Below are 19,182 nucleotides of genomic sequence, written 5' to 3'. Positions count from 1 at the left end.
TAAGTTTATTCAAAGTTGAATTAGAAAGTGGAAAAAGGTAAAATTCTGCCCCCCTCCCCCCCCCCCCCCCCATCAGAGAGGAACGAAATGGGAGAACATTATGTAATTCTAAGATGTTGCAGGACGTGGGGCGTGATGAGGATAAGTGGCTGTAGCTTTCCAATGCACCTACACAAGTTAGGCATCTAATGAATGCTGACTTTATTTTCAACACAAATGCAGGAGCAACACCTTTATAAATTAACTTGTTCATCAAACTTCATGTTTATCAAAACTAAAAAAAAAAGAAAAAATAGCAGAAATATCTATAATGTCTTTCAGAATTCTAGCTTCTAAGTAAATACTGCAGTAAAAATCTAGAGTAAAAGTACGTATTTAAAAATGCTATGTCCAACATTTTCTTACTAAAGATGAACACTTTGAAATCAGTATTGAACAATTATGCTTAAATGGTATATAGTCCTTACACTTTGGCAAGCAGAACTAAGTTCAGTGTCAAAGCTGTATGTAGTTGCAATTTTTTTCCTATTCCCAGAGCTTAAAAGCAATAAATACAGAACAAAACAACTGGTACCAAAACGTCACATTTAAGGACTGAAATAATTGATTTTGGTATTATATAAAATCCATTGTACTGATGTTTATTTGTTGCACAGAGTTGCAGAAATACTTGATGTTGGATTACTTTTGCATATTCAGCAGTTAGACTTTTTCCAAGTGTCTGCTTTAGGGTTGAGTGCTATTACCAGCTAAGAATTTGATAGCTGATAAATACAAGACTAAGACTTTTGAGTTTTGGAATCCATCCCCACTTTTTCTAGAAGGCAAAACCAAACATTACTGTAAAGATAGATTAATAGAAATGCTTTAAAATAAGAAAGCTGACAGCAGTATGTAGCCCAAAAAAGCTCCTGTTTTCTACAGAAGTGTGTGTGTTTGTGTGAGTTCTTGTGAAGATGTGTATTTTTTTACCTAAGGATTTTTCTCAGCCACTTCCTTCTACATCAAGAATTGTTTTATCAGGAATGGGAAAGAGTTGTATCAAGATAAATGTGTCAGCCCCAAACCTAGTATTTTAGAGTACATGTACAAGATAACATTATGATTTTGAAAGTTCCTGTTTTCGTATTAAAAGCTGCCTAGCTTGTACATGTGGGCCTAGATTCACATAAGCACAGATGTTGGTCTGATTACCTTAGGTAATAAAGATACGTATTTCCAAGTGTAATTTATTTCTTAAGTTCAATCTAAAAATCTGGATAAGAGTCAGAGATGAGTAAGAGGAAAGTCAAAGGTATGGAACAATTTCCATGCCAAGAACGGCTAGAATAGGATACTTGATCAAAGGGAAAAAAGGGGATGGGGGAGTATGTGATGGACGCCTCGGAGATTATGTTAATGTACAGACTGGAAGACACGTTACCTCCCTATTCAATGTGTGAAGTAACATGTGAAACTTGAAGTTGTCAATTTTGGAACAAAAGGACATCTAGTACATGAAATGTTGTGAAGTAATGACACACTCTAAACTGTAGTATGAAAGGGTTTAAACCTTGACATCAGAGAGAAACCTTTATAGAGCTAATAAATACAAATATAGTGCTGCTGATAGGGAAGGACTCTGAGCTTTCGGTTTGTCAGAGAATGTTCTGAGGAAACGTCACTGTGTGCTTGTGTTGATAAATAAGTTCTTTCTTAGGTATTTGCTCTCAGACCCAGGGCTGCAGGTTCAGACAGTGACTCAGGATAAACCAAAGGTCTAGCTGTTCTTGTGGTGTGGAAAGATTTCTATGAAAAAGATTAATTTTTTTTTTAATTGAAACTAGGAAGCCTTCAGCAATTACTTCAACTATTAAGTTCGTTTGCAAAGTAGTAACAGGGACATTGAAAACATTAATCTAGCACAGGGGAACGAGCCTTTTACTATCTGTGCTGTTGTCTTATGCTAAATAAAGCTAAAACATAGATAATAACCAGAGGCAAACTGATATATAAGGATATACAGTAAGAGCCTAAGGGAGAAAAGAAGGTTTAATAGTGGTGTTGGCTGTGGAGCATGGAAGAGGCCGTGAAAAAAAGCCATTGACTCGGGCTAGTAAATCAGTGGTACACAGCAGCAAGTTTAGCTGTCACTGCTTGTGTGAGCAGAGTCCAAATTATCTCTGTGTCCATCAGCTGATAAAACCATTCAGGTTTCCCTGAAAATGAGTGTCCTTTTTAAGCAACGCACTGTCACTTTTAACTTGATTTCTATTAGGCACTGTATACTGTGGAATTTCTTCGGTAAGTATCATCCTTGATAATACAAGGCTGTTAACTGCTTGCTTTTAATCACTGCAGTTAAATGGATTTCAAAAGGAAAACAATAGATGACTTTCCTTGGCCTGCTGTATTTTTACAATATTTTAAACTTTTCCAGCCTACTTACCATCAGTTACAATCTCAAAGCCAGGTATCGTACAAGGTAAGGACACCTCATTGAATAAATGGATAATTTGTAAGGAATACATAGGCAACAAATGGTATGACTCAGTTACTGAGATGTGTGAGGAAATATTTTAAGAACAAACAACTGTCAATGTAGGGCACTCTACAATAATGAATGTTAATTATGACTTGGCATGCTAGCATGATGCTTATAGATGTCTCGGGTGCAGTGGCTGTTTCCCTTTCGTGTGCTTGCTGCAGGGGAAAAAATATATGTAGCAATGACTCAGATCCCCTGTTTGGGGGCGGGAAGAAATCAAAAGTCAAAAAGTTAACTTCGCTTGTTTAAGCTAACTTTTATTAAGTCTTAAGTGAATGCTTAGAGAATAGCCGTACACAGTAGCAGGGCTAGCTAATGTACTAAAGACTTTCAGTGGAATTAGTAATTTGTTCCTAGTTTTGAAAATGAATATAAACATGTGGAATACCAATATGCTTTGGTTTGGTTTAGTACTGATAGTTAGGGAACAGCTGACAAAGTCAGCTAGCTGACTTTCTGATCTTTGTATTTATCATCTTGTATCTGCAGGTATGCTGACACTTCAGTATCAACCAGCAAAATGATAACATTGGAAACTGAGTAATTAAAGCTGTTTTCTTTTAACTTTAGCTAGATCTTCTGAAACTACTCGTACCATTCGTTCTGTAGCTTTCTTCAAACTGTTTGCTGTCTGTATGGCATGATCCAGAGTAGAAGTTAAAATCTGTTGGGAATAATAAAGTTTAGTCTTGTTAACACTGAAGACAAATCTTTACGTAGAATAGAAAGTGATGTTTTAAATTAAGGTACTATGCAGCATTTTCACTCTGAGTAAATGTTGAGAAATAAAAAAATCTGTCATGATAAACTGCTCCAGGATTCATGTTGGAGATAGCTCTTATTTTTCTCTTTGATTGTGCAATCCTTTGAACTGAGAGGTATTTACACCTTTCCAAAGTAGCAGCCCCAGCGCGGTTATGTTTGTAGTACTGAGAAGGTTTTCTTATGGATTTGATAGTGGTTTGTGTTGCTAGGGTGACGTTTTTCATTTCAGTATATGAAACATAATTAAGATCCAGTCCTTTTCTGTCCCGTTCAGCTTTTATACAGGGACTAAGCTGTATAAAAAGTCTCTGACATACTTGCATGAAGCAATATACTAAAATATAAACTCATGTACTTGTTTTTTTTAACTTCCTTCTCTTATCCTCAGATGGGTTAGACATGCTTAATTATAATAATCGACTTGCTAAGAATGTCCCATTCTTAGTCCCATGTTCAACAATACTGTGACATAGGGATGTACTTTTCCCAGATAAATTGTGTGGGGTTTAATTTTCACTCGGAAGTCTTACATTTGTATTGGAGTCACTGGTGTTTCTGATGTTGACTGCGGGTTTCCTTTGCGCAGACTTCTTGCTGGGTAAGTATTGGTGTGAATGGGTAACTTTATCATATGTGCTTGAATAGTAGGTTTTGGCAGCTGCAAAGTTTTGCCTAAAGATAAAATGTATACAATAAAATACAATTTTAGTAAGCAAAAAATTTTCTAAACTATAAATTATATACACTTTGATAGCATACTCAGCGGCAAGTTAGTTTTACAGTGAGTAGAATTTTTAATGTAATTGTACAACACAGTCCATCATAATCAGTGTTACATCTGTGTTGTATTAGGTTATGTTCCAGGATGCAGTCAGGAACTCTTATAATAGCATCACGTTCTTGGTGCTGTAGCTTTCTCTCACAGAGTGGCCTAGGCTGTTGATTCTCAAGTGAAGCTGCTGTACTTCAAGGCAATAGTGCTATTGAGTAATGCTGTCCAAAAAACATGGTAACAAAATTTGTCTGAGTTTGTCTAGTCTGTGCTACAGTTAAGAATCCATTTACTTTCTAGACTTCCAGTGTAAATTAATGTTAACAGTTAAAAGTAGGACTGTTATTTATGAAGAAATGGTTGGTAGCAAACAGAATTGCATCTTAAATATTACAGACCTGCTTTCAAATCTGTGAATGGGAACAGCCCTTAATAAAGTGAAGTTTTTTATTTTTTACTACTAAATGTGTTGGCTAAAGAAGTCAGATAGTTACTCTTCATGAAATTAGAAAGATGGAAGAGCTACTCTAAGAATTATTCACACTTGCTCTTAGGGTAAATATTTTAATTTTACTAATGAATAAAATTTTAATGTACAGCATGCACTGCAAAAGAAAACAATCCTTCTGCTTATGATACTTGTGAGTCTTTTTCCATGCTGAACCTTCAACAGTGGCATTTTCTATTGTACTACATTCAGCTATTGCTACAGCTTACCTTTCAGAAGGTCTGTTTACAGGCTCACATGGCTGCTTATTTTTCTGAGCTTTTTGAGTGGAGATTCTTTTTTGTGAATAAGCTGGAGTTGTTAAGGCCATGTGTAAAACAAAAGCCAAAAAAAAAAAGTAATTTTCTGTGTATTTAACATTTTTTCTATATTTAGCATAAATAAAAAACCAAGTATCTATCACTGCTGAATAAAATTGAATATGTTTAAGATTTTTTGTAACCAAGGACAGATTAACCTTTTTGAGCTTTGCTGTTGAATTTGGTTCTGTGGGAAGCAGTATGCAGAATTACATTCCATTTCATACAGTGAAAGATTGCAGGGGGAAAGTGTAGAATAATCAGACTCTCATAATCCTAATAATTACATGAATGCTACTTTGATTTATAGTGTTATAATATTCATATACAGAAGTAGCTAATTTATACTTTTTCTTCCCACTGTTGAAAACTTCTATTTTTCTGCATGCGATTTCTTCCAACAGTATATAAAGAGGAATCTGAGATAAGTGACTTCCAAAGCTGATGTTCAGCATTTTAAAAAAAACCAACCAACCAAAAAACATTAGGTTTTCCTTGACTCTCTGCATGTCACACGATTTGAGTGTAGAGCTGAAATTTTCTTTAGTACTTGTTTATACTACATTAAGTAACAGCTAGTACTGAAAAAGTTGGCACAGCAACGCCCAATTTTAATATTCTTCCATGTGGTACTGCAAAATGAGATACTACTCTCATAAAATATGGAAGGGACTTTTCTTATAAGGAACCAGAGAAGTCTAAAGCTGTCTGGCATGGGGATTAAACTTGGCCAGGTATGTAAAAGTTGGATTTGCTGATTTTGGTCTACAAGATCTATATACATCCACTGTTTAGCTACAGTGCTACTGGTTGCTTATACTGAATTAAATGTGGCCTGTTATGTGCAGTGTGGCTTTCTGCCCCTCACAATCTAGCCTGTGATTGTCATACTTACAGGATGAACCAAAACTTTTATTTCTGCATAAGGCACAAGACTGAACAGCCTCTTTGTAATTCCTGAGTTTAAATTGATCTCTGCTTCCTCTATGGCATCTGCACCTAAGTCCTGAAAACAAAGACATGTTGTTTAGAAAAACAAACACTGTAAGTAATATTTTTCTGTAGATTTTAACGCTTTTGCAATTATTATACCTCTTCTGTCTCCATGTAGTCTTGTATTGAATGTTTTGTAACTTTTAGTCTCACAGTTCACAAGTTCCTTGCTCTGTGAATCATTATAAGAATCGTAGGCTGAGATGTCTTCTGAATCGCTGCCTAAAATACCAAAGATACATTAAAAAGGTCTGTCATATTACAAATTTTCGCCTGTGTACCTAGGTAATTATTTGGGTTTTAGCATCATAGTTTCTGAGCCCTTTGCTGCCATTAACAGTACTGCAGTTTGAAGTACTTTTTCGTCTGCTTTACAGGAGGGGATTGAACTTTAGAGACTGGCTTTCAGCCCTGACTGTAAGCCTCAAATGTAGTTTGGTTGGTATTTTTTGATGGTGGTTTCCAGTCCCAGAACTGTTCTTAAACTTTCAATCTCCCTGTCCTTAGTGTTGTGAAAACAATGCAGCCTAAGAGGAATGCAACGAGAGAATTGGGGAGGATCTAGCACGGCACTGTTAGCTATTGCACAAACCGGTATTAACAATAACGGCCCCTGTGTATTATATTAAAATGAAAGGATATCACAGAGAAGTGAAGGACAGCAGGTGGACCAAAGGTAAGAATAACCTAGATACTCAGACTTAAAACTGAATCTAGGATAGCTCATGCTATTCCTCTTCAGTTGTGGGGTACTAACAGCTTCAGAGTATTCTGCAGTGGAAAGGTAAAGGGGGGATGCCCCAAGAGAAACAAATGCTGACGGATTCTTAGTGAACCTCCAAGAGCTGGAGTCTTGGATGACTTGACAGCTGACTTAACTAGCTCACAGTAGCTTGTATGGGCTCTAGTTTGGATTTGGTGAAATTATATTAGGAGCTGGACTGAGAAAGGAGAATATTTCCAGTCTGTGTTAACCCTGAATGGATCAAAGATTTAGGAAAACTTTTTTTCCTTTGTTTTCATGCAAAATAAGAAAGTTCAATCCAAAATCTAAAGTGGAGGTACTGGTATGAAACGTTGCAGTCACCAAGTTTAGAATATCCTGCTAGGACATGAAATATATGCACATGATAAGGAGAAAAAGCAAAATCAAGGCACTGTGTACACACCGATGTTATGTTGCTGAAAATGTTAGTAGTAGTGTTTGGAAACTTAACTAAAAAGGTGAATTAGAATTAGAAGAGTAATTCAGGTATGATGGGACTTTTGGAGATTGTCTGGCCCAATCCCCTCTCAAAGCAGGACCGACTTAGATGAAGTTGCTGAAGACCTTGTCCAGCTGAATTTTGAGTATCTCTGAGGACAGAGATGCCACAGCCTCTGTAGAGCAAACAGTCTCAATGTTTGACTAGACCCTGAGTTAAAACTTTTGTTCATATCTAACTGGAAATTCTATTGCAGCTTGTCTGTTGCCTCTTGGTCTGTCACTGAGACTTCCATGGTGAATTTGACTTGGTGTCCTCTTCAGTCTCCTTTTTATTCTGTGTGCTGTGCTAAGCAGTAACATCTGTTAAAACTAAAAAACAATTTTCATGTTGCTAAGTGACAGGAATGTACTACTTAACAGGATTCCATAGTAGGTATGAGTACAGTTAAGACCTTTGTATGCCACTACTTACTCAGGTTGGTATCTGATAAATCAGTTGGTTTTCTCTGAATGAAGAGTGAACATGTTCCAGTTTTGCTTTCCTGGATGTTTGTATTTCTTTGAAAATGAAAACAGAATGATACTTTAATTCTATCTTAGAACCTTTATGACAAGCCTTACGAGCATATTATAGTAATGCTTGACCACTTCCTAGTTACATGTAGAAGTCTTTCTATGAGTAAGCCTTCTCCTTATCAAATACCTGAAAAGGTGGTAAGTAAAAGCTTAAATTAAAAACTAACTACTTGCAAAATAAAGACCCCTTTAGTTAAAGGACACATTCTGACAGAAGGACCCTGACTTACCAGAGCTTTTAAAAATCTTAAAAAGTAGAGGTCTTTGTATAGACATCTCAGTAGCAAAGTAGTAGGAAAATCCTATGTATTTATATATGTGTTCACTTGTTGCATCAAAATGTTATCAATAGCAATCAATTATCAATGATTTCTTAGTAACTTAGAGCTATTAAGGCTTTAATTTTACTGCCTTTGGATAATTAAAGGAATACTTGAGATGTACCTTCTGAGAGAACAAGAACAAAATTCATTGTTTGTGTTATTTGACATGATTTTCAACTTAAATTTGATGATACTGTATACTCTTATTTGGAAAATTTTCCACCCATTCATGAAAATAATGATTAGAAGCTTAAGCTAACTTTTTGTATGACAGAAAAAAAAAAAAAAAGGAAGCTAGGTGAGTTTTACTAGACAAATGTTAACTTCTACTCTGTAAAATAATTTCAGGGCATATTTAAATGACTATTATTGTGTTCTACACCACATGTATTATGAGATCTAGCTTTGGTTGGAGATTTAATTTGCCAAAATTTCAGACTCCAAAATAACCCATGTAGAATTATTATATCACACTGACATTTCTGGAAATGAAAATTTACAGAGTGATCCTTACACTTGAAATATAAGCAGATTTATCGATATGGTGGGCTTCCAGGCCTACCAGAGTAGTTCATGACAACGATAAATGTTGTTCATTGCTGAACAGTTAGCAGTCATCCCAGTTTGGGATGCTGACATGCATTGCTGAATAGAGAACAAAGACAAAGCTTCTTTTCTTAATACACTTTTGAAATATCTCTGCCATTTAAGCACTGTAAACCTTACACTGGTCCACTAAGATGGGCTACTTTAAAAAAGGATTATATTCGTATTACAAATAAAATTGGGAGTTTTTCTATTTGTCATCTGGTAGATCACATACCTTATGTGATTAACTGGTGATAAACTTGAAAATGTCATCCTCTCATATATATTAAGACAATATTCGGTGTTTCGTGCAGAGTCCAGTATAGCTACGCATCAGTGTACATGCATGTAGCTGTTCACTTAACTGTAGAAAACCATGTCTATAACTAGTCAAAATATGTAATACACTTACCTTTTCATACTTTCTTCATCAGCATTAAATTTTTGAGTTGATGTACCCCGACTATGGGATGCAAGACCTTCAGCAGCGTGTTTTTCCTCAGGTGAAAGGAATCTCTGTTGCACCCAGAAGGCAAAACAAATTTACAATTGTTTATATTACTGTGTATCTCTAACCGTATTAGATATCAAACGGGATAGTGTAAACAGTGGCATCATTTGCATATCACTTCTACACTGCTTTTAGTTGCCATCAATGCTACAACTTGATTTATTTTTTCCCAATTCTACCTGTAGAGCGGAGTGGACAAAATATGAGCACCTTTTTCTGTGAAGTTGGAATTCGAGGCATGTTTTCGTGTTGCTTTGGGGAGGATTAGCATATGCTGACTGATTCCTCTCAGTGCCTTATAATTAAGTATCTTTGTAGGCATGCAATTCTGGGTTTTGTTCTCTGAGCAAATAATAAAGGCAGGTTAATAAACACAGTTAAGTCTTTGCAGAAGAAGTAAGCTTTATCACAGATTTTAAAAATGCTTGACAGTCCTTAAACTTCTCCTTTGGAAACAAATTCAGCAATGCTATGACATGCTGTAGTAGCTCAAAAGCTAAGCCATTAAGCTGTGCAAAAACTTATGAGAAAAATGCTGTATGATCTCAAAGGTGAATAAGATAATCTAAGTTAAAAAAAAAAAAGTGACTATGGAAACAGATCTCATACCATTATGTTGGAAGAATGCTTGTTTGCTAGCAGACCTCCTTTTCCCAGAGGCTCTGTTTCTTTTGTGGAGGTTGATTCAGCTCTCTTTTGTAACCTGAATTTAAGGGGAAACAATTTGGTTTATTTTTCTAATCTCATTAAGATGATTAACATCTATGAAATACCATCTCCGCCCTCCTGGGGAGTATCTAGAATTGCTTCATAAAGTTTTGGTGGTTAATTATGTAAGTATCTGCATACCTCCCTTTTAAAATTAAAAATGCCACTCAAATATTGGTAAATAATGTCTTATTGGCACTGTACTTTAATTAGTCATTCGCATCCTGAATTTGTCTAGTTGCAATGAATTTTATTCAGAGGTATGATTTAACGTCTAGTGAAAGTGATGATAGTGTTTTGCTTTGGGAAATTGAAGGTCCATATGACCCAGAAAGGCAGGAATGCAAGACTGGAAGGAGTTCTGGGGTATGTAGTTACAGAATTCTGTAAAAGCCTTACTTGGGAAACATTCCTGTTGCTTTCAGACATCCCAATTTCTTATATTCAGCAGATTTTAGGCAAGATTTTTATAAAAACTGTTCCAAGGTTTTCACTTACATGTGAAGACAAAGATTGCACTTGTTGCCTTCTAAAGAAAATTGATTTGTCTCTGGGATTACATCAGTTGTCTGACTTTCTCCTCCCTCCTTGTTCTTGTGAAGAAATGCAGTTTCAGTACCTCTTCTTTCTGGAGGGTCAGCAATGCTTGAAACTACCGAGCTCTGTACAAAGTAACCATAGCATAGATGTATGTGGTCACTGCATTGGAAGTACCTGACTTCTACCAGCCGGGGTGTTCTGAGTGTCTCTAACTTAGGATACAGAAAAAAAAAAAAATCTTCTAAAACATTGACTGTAAAAGCATTTGGTGATAGTTACCTGTAGGTTTGTAGAAGGCCATGAGATTATTTTTGTGTGTTTATGATGCAGAACAAAATATTACCATACTTAGCAGTAAACTGTTTTCTATAGCACAATAACATTTGGTCATACGGTGACTCTGCAGTTCAAGAATCTTGGACAAACAAGATAGTACTACTTCCAACTAAATGATAGTGATTAATGCCAAAAATTCAGGTAGCTGCTTGTATTTTCTTACTCTGAATGAAATGCTTTCGAAGCTGGGATTAAGAATATTCAGTGTACCTGTGTTTTTATACTTAGGTTTCTATTACAATTAATGAAATATTATGAAGTGCATATTTAATGAAAAAATATTTTCTTTTAAGTAACACGCTATCTAAAAGCATCGTGCTCTTATTAGAGGACATACAACAGTTCAACCACACTGAGGTTCTTTGGATTTACATCACTAAAACAGAGTAACTGTAGTCTTTCAATAATAAAACTCACTGAGTTACCTCACAAGGAGAGTACGATGAATTGGCAGATTCGCAGGAAGTAAGCGAAGATGACAAGTTGAATTGGCTGTCATCACTTTGTTCCTGGATGTCTTCGAGCACCATGCCAAGTCTGAATATTTCCCCTTCCACTTCTCTAAACCAAATTGCAATACACAGTTAGTGAAACCTGTATAAACCGATGCTTTATTTCTTATTATGATAACAATATTGAGCATTGCAGTACACTTCCATAGGAAAAAAAATGAATTAATGGAGTTCACTGAGATTCTTTTAAGTACTTACAATTGAGATACCCAATTGATTAATTCAGGTAAGACATGTAATGCCCAAGATGAATTTTGGCCAAACCACTTCTAATTTACCACATATAACATGAAGATACTGTGTTCACTTCAGAAGAATTCTAATGGATAAGTAAAATAATGTGGTTTTTTAAAAGTGTTTTTCAAACACTTAAAATATGAAAAATACACTGATGTACTACTAAGCACTTATCTTCTAACCTTGCAGGATCAAACTCTCCAACGTTGACAGACTTATCCTTGTAGTTCTGCAGCTGTAAGTTACGATGCTCTTCTCTAGCTGTTAAGTAATTCCTTTCCAAGGCATCAAGGTGTTTTTTCAATTGATTTAATTCCTTCACCAATAAGAAATAATTCAATAGCAAATGTCATTATGATTTGGCAAGCCACAGGGATAGCTACTTATGCTGTGTAAGCGAGATGCTGTTTGCAGTGATGGTGGTAACAATTTTGGTACTGCTCTGCATTCGGACAGGGTTGCATCTTATATAACCACCCAGTGCTCTGTGCTGCTCGACTATGTACAAGTGAAATACTAAACCATGACTTCCAAACTGATAGCCTACATGTCAAAATTCGTAACTTATATGGCAACTTTAGGCTTTTCACTAATAGTTTTTAATTTTAATCCTTAAAACAGATTTAAGAATTCAGCCATCTACTGACCACCTTCATTTTTTCCTCTTAAACTGTGGAAAAAAAACTGAGAAAAAGAGCATTTTTAAATGTCTGTTGGAGGAAAACATGGAGTACCTTGCCAGCAAATTGTGAGTCTACAGCCATTTAAAGTACGTTTCAGATAGCTGAAAATACATAAATTAATTTACCAGATAGCGGTCTTGTAAAAGGAATGTCTCTTGGGTCATATAGTTAGAAAAGTCTTCCACCTTCAAGACAAAAATACTACTTTTATTTGGAATTTTAAAAACAAATATGCCAAATGAATATAGAATTGGAGCATCAGTGCAAAGTATAGAAACAGAGCTCTTTACTTTTTTTAGCAGTTGATCTGTCTGATCCTTTAGTACTTGAGACATCTTTTCTCCTAGTGTTAGTTCTGGCAGTAAATAAGAAGGATTTCGACAGCATGCTTCTATTGTACCAGCTGCTGGTAATGCCAATGCTGCTGTTCCAGACTCTGATCCTACATAATACAAGATAAGATCAATCAACTGGAATTTCTGTCCAAAACGTCTACTCAAAAGTTCTATCAAATTGTGTAAAAGTAATTTGCATAGTTGCTGTAATTTTATTTTCTTGCTTTAGACAAACCGTGTGTAGATTGTATAGGAGCATGTAATGTAAAGACTTCAGAGGATGTCCCAGTGTCTTTTGAGTAAATGGCAGTGCTGGCATTTGGAAAATCTGACTGAGGAAGTATCTGTTAAAATGAGAACTTTGGTTACAGAAAAATTCTGGACACAAAAAAATCAGAAATAACTCAAAATACATAGTATAAGTTATTAATGAAATGTTTATTATATATATAACAATCCCATGTAACTTTCTGTGTTGTAGTTTGATATATGTATAGCGTCTTATAGCATAAATACTGAAATACTTCAACTCTGTCTGAAAATATAAAGATTTTCTATAAATGGTAAGTACAATATAAAGGTGACAAAACAGGTTTTGGGAATAATCACGGTCCTAGAGATAAAGGAGAATGAGTTTGAAAAAAATGTGTCTATTTTGAGAGATTTACCTTGGGATTCAATCTCAGGTGGTCGGTGTGGTTCTGGGTGTCAGCATGCTGTGTCAGCATCTTGTTTGCAGCCAGGAAATAATAGGGAAAACTATTAAAACTTGTTACATCATGAACAATTTGCTAAGATACAAATGTAGGAATGATCTTCAGCATCTGTATAGCTCTGGAAGTGAACTCCATGGCAGGGTATGAAATTGAGAAGTGATTATCTAATTACTAACAAACCTTAAAAGAAATTTACTACAATAAGAGAAATGCTGTGGTCAAACAAATCCTTTAAAAAGGAACTGACCTGTCAATAAACGCCAGTATAAAAATATATGAAGAAAAACTTTCAAGTTAAGTAATCTTGATTAATTTCAACATTTACATATAATACTAGAAATAACAATTTATAGTGAATTTCCTAATGATTTGATAGGATGCTTTATCGCAAATAATATGCCAGAGCATCATTAAATATTTGGTAATGAAAGTTCCATATAAATTCAGTCCCAAAATTCTATTTGTGAAAACAGCTGTTGACTAAAGTGATAAACTCACTGATACCTATAGGCTGCCTACATGAATCAGCCATCTTAGATTTTACTGGACACAGAGTATCTTCTTTGGTAAAGCCACTCTACCAAGTATTAAGAATTTATCTTAAAGCATCTTAATTACCTTTAGCTGTTGCAACAGTTCTGGAATGCTTATTTCTTCTCTGTTCTCTACTTCAGAATTGAAATGGTTCTTATTTTCTAGAACGTTTTTCACAATTACTGATTTACTTTGCAAAATAGGAAAGGATTTTGCTCTTTCAATGGTAGGAACTGAGTTAATGTTGTCACTTCTTTTTGGTACTTCAACTTCTGAAGCAAATTTGGAGACATCAGGAAGGCAGTAGTGACCTTGACCTTGGCCATATTTGAGCTCGCAAGGTGAAACTGTTTTCTTAAACAGGGCACTCTCTTCTTTCGTGTTTTGCAAGATGTGTGTATCTTCTTTTTCGTCAATTAGTTGTGAATTTTCTTGTCTGCAGCCACACATAACAGTGTAAGAAATAGGTTTCTTAGGAACACATATCTTTTTGTTTAGAAAATTTTGATTTTTATTATAGGTGTTTACTTCCTTGTGTTTTTCTAAGCGATACTCTTCAAAGTTAGTTCCCCATTGTTTGTGCACCGAAGGGTCTTTGACGTGTTCTGAAGGCTCAGGTTTGCCCACAGTGTCGTCAATACTTTCAGTAAAGGATGTCTCTGGTATTGTCTCACGTTCGATTAACTGGCATGTGCTCATTAACTCACCCTTAGAAAAATGACGCAAAAGGACATTGGACATTTTTGAGTGAGTTAGATATTCGTTGCCATCTAGTTTACTAAAACTACAAACAGGTAATTCCTTCTTAAAGGAAGCTTCACTTCCAGGCATTTCAACTGAAATTCCCATTGTTCCTGTGGCACCTCTGTGGCAACTGCAGAATTCTTCAGGCTGTGGACAAGTTTCATAATTTGCTGTTCCTTTTATGTTTTTGTTGCCTTCAGAAGAGTCAAAATTTAAAATAACAGATGTATCTTTACAAGTACAATCGTTCAAATTGTAGAAATTTTTACTGTGTTTACAGGTTATTCCTACATCTCCATCATAAGGTAAGTCGTCGTGTTCCTCATCTGTTGCATCTGTGATACAGCCTAATTCATCTGAAAATGAGCTATTCATTTGGGTTTTCATCCAGTCTCATGGTTTGCACTTTTTCATAGTCTCCGTATCCAGTCTACGTAGAATATGAATGCCATTGCTTTTCTGATTTTGGATAGACTTTTTATTACTGCAGCAATCAAAATCTGTAATGTATGAGTAATAATAATGTAATACTGAAGTACATCTTATTCTCGAATGTATTTGTCTTGTACCTACTGTAGGTTTTTTAGGACCATGCCCCTGACATGGATGTTTCCTTTTCACTCTTACATGTGCAAGTCTGGATTAAATGCTGGGGGAGATACAGAGACATGAATGACAAAGGCATTGGGAAATGGAGAATTGAGCTTAGCACCAGGTAACTGTCTTTGCTCGTTAATTCCTTTGTAACATTCTAGAAACAAAAATTGGTAACAGAGCCAGCAGAATTAAACATCAGTTAAACAAAATAAAAAAATACACTTTCTCACACTTCACCTTGCCACTACAGAGTGTTTCTTCAGCTTCTGCACCAGACTAATTTTTTTGATTTCTTGCCCTCTTTTGTCAGTTAAAATACAATGAAGTAATATGATACTGAAGTAAGGTACAGGCTTGGCAGCTTCATCACATGCACTGTGGTCACCACAAGCAGAAATCAGCACACTTACAGCACCGGTTTCCTATAGGTGACAGGTGTATGGCTGCGCTTTGTTGTTGGCTGTGGGAAACAGTCGCGCTGCTGCTGCGCTTGCTGGAGCTGCCCCTGAGCAGGGCCTTCGGCCACAGGTGGGGGGCCAGCAGCGGGGGCCTGGGCGTGGGGCCCCTGACGTACCTGCCTCCCGTCAGGCCGCCGCTGGCGTGGGGCCCCTGACATACCTGCCTCCCGTCAGGCCCCTGACGTACCTGCCTCCCGTCAGGCCACAGCCGGGCGGGGGGCCCCTGACGTACCTGCCTCCCGTCAGGCCACAGCCGGGCGTGGGGCCCCTGACGTACCTGCCTTCCGTCAGGCCGCTGTGGGCGTGGGGCCCCTGACGTACCTGCCTCCTGTCAGGCCGCCGCTGGCGTCAGGCCCCTGACGTACCTGCCTCCTGCCTCCCGTCAGGCCGCCGCCGGGCATAACTACCATAGCCTTAACCCTAACACTAACTTGACTAACCCCAACATCCCTGACCCCCCGAAAATCTTCCCAGAGGTGTCCAGAGGGGGGGCCAGTTGCTAGGAGATGGGTGGTCGGGCCTGGGCAGACTCCTGACACCCCCCTATAACCCATGATGCCCGTAATGCCCCGCTATATCCCGTATCGCCTCATAACAGCCTCGCCACATCCCTTAAGGATACTGAAAAGGTATTAGTGGGGATTATGCCATACAGTGATGCATTTGTGTTTCCAAAGTATTATGGGATGTACTGGGGCATATGTGAAGCATGATGGGATATACCAGAGCATTAAGGGGGACTATGGGATATAGTGAGGCATTTTCCAAGTGTTATGGGATATACCATGGTGATAGTAGGGCATTATGGGATATAGCGAGGCACTTGTGGGGCATGATGGGATATACTGGGGCATTTTAATGGGGTATCATGAGATGTAAGGGGGTGTTAGGTGGGATTATGGCATATAGTGGGGGAATTTCTGTGGCATTTTGGGATATAGTGGGGCATTTGTGGGGGCATGATGGGATATAGCGGGGTAGTAGGGGGGCATGATGGGATACAGCGGGGCATTTGTGGCAGGATTATGTGATATAAGTATATAAACTGGGGGGAGTTGACCAGGAGGGGCCGATCACTGCTGGGGGACTGGCTGGGCATCAGTCAGCGGGTGGTGAGCAACTGTATTGTGCATCGCTTGGGGTTTTTTCCCTTTTGGGTTTTATTCCTCTCTCTTTTTCATTACAATGGTTATTTTATTACTGTATTTTATTTCAATTATTGTTCTTACCTCAACCCACAAGTTTTAATGTTTTCCTGATGCTATTCCCCATCCCACTGGGGACAGGGAGTGAGCAAGTGGCTGCGTGGTACTTGGTTACTGGCTGGGTTTAAACCACAACAGTCCCTTCTGGTGCCCAACGTGGGGCCGGAAGGGTTGAGATAACGACAGATCTGACCAGAGCATGTCAAAATCAATGTGTTGTAAGCATTCATTTTATTGTTTTAATAGTCACCGGCCACACTGTTGGTTTTTTGGTTTTTTTTTTTTTGTTCTCAGAGTTGCATTATACAACACCTTACTTTAAGCTTGTGTTTGTTTAGTATTTATCACCCTTGGGGCCTGGGCTAAGGTTCTTGTTTTGTTGTGCTTTGCAGTACTGGCTTGTGGCATGTTAGAATCCTTGGTCCTGAAACTAAGCTGGTCTGTGTGATCAGTTTGGTCGTCACCTGTGTACTTCGGGTGCCATCCCATGGGAACTACCACTAATTACACCTTTTGCCCATTCTCCTCAGACAGCCAACCTATGGGCGAGACATCTTCCTACATCTCCCCCTTCTTCTCCAGGCTAGTTACAGAAGTATTTAAGAATTTTGAAAATTTTGAATATCCTTGGGCTGTTGAAACCTGCCTATTGCTGGTCCTGATACTATTTCTAGGAAAACTAAATGTGGTTCTGATTTTGCTGAGAATTAAGCAACCAGCTGTGGGTATTCCAGGCCCTGCAGTGAGGCACTGCAGCTACTCAGACTGAATAAGGAGCCATATATGATTTATTTAAGGAAGAGTGTGCTCATGTTTATCTGAGGAGACCCTTATTGTTAACTTGATGTACTAAATCCTCAAACAGGTGACATAGGGAGTGTGCTAATTGTCCAGGCACAAGATATGTTAATATTGTTAACTTGAAGATATACTAAATCCTTGAATGGGAGTGTGCTAATTGTCCAGGCACAAGATATGTTAATGAGTTCCCAGAAAGTTAATGAATAAACATGAGTGACTTGTATAAAGAGGGGGCTGAAAGGCTCCCTTGGTGTGCATGACTTTGGTGGAGTGATCCCCCATGCACCCAGTGCTGCCAAATAAAGATAACCTCTGCTCACCTGCATATTGCAGACTGATTCTTCAATGCAAGACCCCTGTGAGAGGCACTGTGGTTAGTCAGACACCTGCACTGGGCATTGTGGCTACTCCAGCCCCAACAGCAGGTACTGCAGTTACTCAGAACCCTGCGATGGGCACTGTGGCTACCCAGATCCTGGCAACAGGTGATGCAGAGGAACAACCCATGTCTGTATCAGTGACCCCTACACAGAAGAAGAAATGGACATGAAAAACAGCTCATTTAGTAATGGAGGATGCAGCAGGGCCACGACAGGAACTGGAGGAGGAGGAAGAACAGGAGGTAACCACTTTATCCCTGTCCCTGAAGGAGCTGTGGGCTATGCAAAAAGATTTTAGCTGTCATCCAGGTGAGCACGTTATCACCTGGCTGCTCTGATAGTGGGCTAGTAGTTCAGAAGTAGAGGGTAGGGAAGCCAAGCAGCAAGGCTCATTTTTTAGAGAAGGGAGCATTGACAAGGCAATTGGAAGAGGGACACAAATCCTCAGGTTCTGGTGGTGGCTCCTGTCAAGTGTTAAGGAAAAGTATCCCTTCAAGGATGATATGACATGTTGCCCAGGCAAGTGGACTGCAGTAGAGAATGGTATCTAGCACCTGTGGGAGTTAGCCATTCCCCTGGCAGCCTTGTAAGAGCCCCACCAACACTGGGGCTACGTGCTTTCCTAGCCACAAAACAGTTCCCTCATTTTCTCATTCTCATGGAAGTCTGCTCCAAAATTGAAAACATCCAGCAACAGCTCCCACACAGAAGTTTTGAGGAAGGAATTCTATTGCTGGTGCTTGCTTTCCCTTTGCAGCCTTATAACAGCTGAAATAAAACTTGGGCTGTGTGCCAGTTTGGTTAAAACTAAATATAATCCACAAATGCACTTAACTGGGCACACACAAACACAATGCATTGCAATGTGTTGAAAGCAAACAAATGAGTGCCACTGTGAACTCCTCTGCATGGCAGAGAACCCACTCCCCCGCCCCCTCCCCCCCCAGCCACATCAGTACCATAGGTAACATGGAACTCTCTGACATACTGACCAAGTAAGTGAATTGCCACTGTCAAACCTGGGTATTAAATATCGGTAAAACTTTGGGAGGGGGTGAAGAGAAGTCCTAATGTTTTATTCCTGCACACCAATGGAACATCTTATGCATACATGCATCCCATGTTAGAGCCCACTCTTCTAGGGGACCTTCAGCATTGATTTATCTGGTTTTGAGCTGAAGGGCTCCCTCTTCTCCAGGTCCCTGCTAAAACGACCTGTCTGTGCTCAGGAAGTCAGCTTGCCTTTTCTCTTTTCACATCTTACTCTAAGAAAATGAGTCCAGTTTTGGGGTATGGGACCGCCAAAGCAAAGATTTAGCTGTTCTGA

General features: G+C 38.2%; 1 protein-coding gene and 1 long non-coding RNA gene across 3 annotated transcripts; one reads left to right on the top strand and one right to left on the bottom strand.

Annotated features, from left to right (window-relative positions):
• Positions 1-2,763: 2,763 nt before the first annotated feature.
• AKNAD1 (AKNA domain containing 1) lies at positions 2,764-14,995 on the bottom strand. Of its 2 annotated transcripts, XM_040611125.1 has the most exons (16): positions 13,755-14,995; positions 13,089-13,148; positions 12,656-12,764; positions 12,376-12,527; positions 12,211-12,270; positions 11,585-11,718; positions 11,079-11,214; positions 10,276-10,439; positions 9,679-9,772; positions 8,971-9,074; positions 7,544-7,629; positions 5,964-6,086; positions 5,767-5,877; positions 4,782-4,863; positions 3,823-3,964; positions 2,764-3,191 (listed from the first exon to the last, which is right to left on the bottom strand). In XM_040611125.1, exons 1-16 carry the CDS (start codon positions 14,799-14,801, stop codon positions 3,072-3,074), a joined length of 2,724 nt encoding a protein of 907 aa, XP_040467059.1. In that variant the 5' UTR covers positions 14,802-14,995; the 3' UTR covers positions 2,764-3,071. The 2 variants fall into 2 exon arrangements, with proteins under 2 accessions (XP_040467059.1, XP_040467058.1); XM_040611124.1 differs by having other exon boundaries at positions 12,211-12,527.
• On the top strand, positions 11,688-17,616 carry LOC121095809. Its single transcript, XR_005830210.1, has 3 exons — positions 11,688-12,171; positions 14,993-15,129; positions 17,067-17,616. It is a non-coding gene; the product is annotated as an uncharacterized LOC121095809 (long non-coding RNA).
• The last annotated feature ends 1,566 nt before the right edge of the window (positions 17,617-19,182 follow it).

This window comes from Falco naumanni, chromosome 11 (assembly GCF_017639655.2).
Source record: "Falco naumanni isolate bFalNau1 chromosome 11, bFalNau1.pat, whole genome shotgun sequence".
In the NCBI taxonomy this organism is placed as follows: domain Eukaryota; kingdom Metazoa; phylum Chordata; class Aves; order Falconiformes; family Falconidae; genus Falco; species Falco naumanni.
Note: the sequence above shows the minus strand (reverse complement) of the source record. Positions and strands in the feature narration are given on the sequence as shown.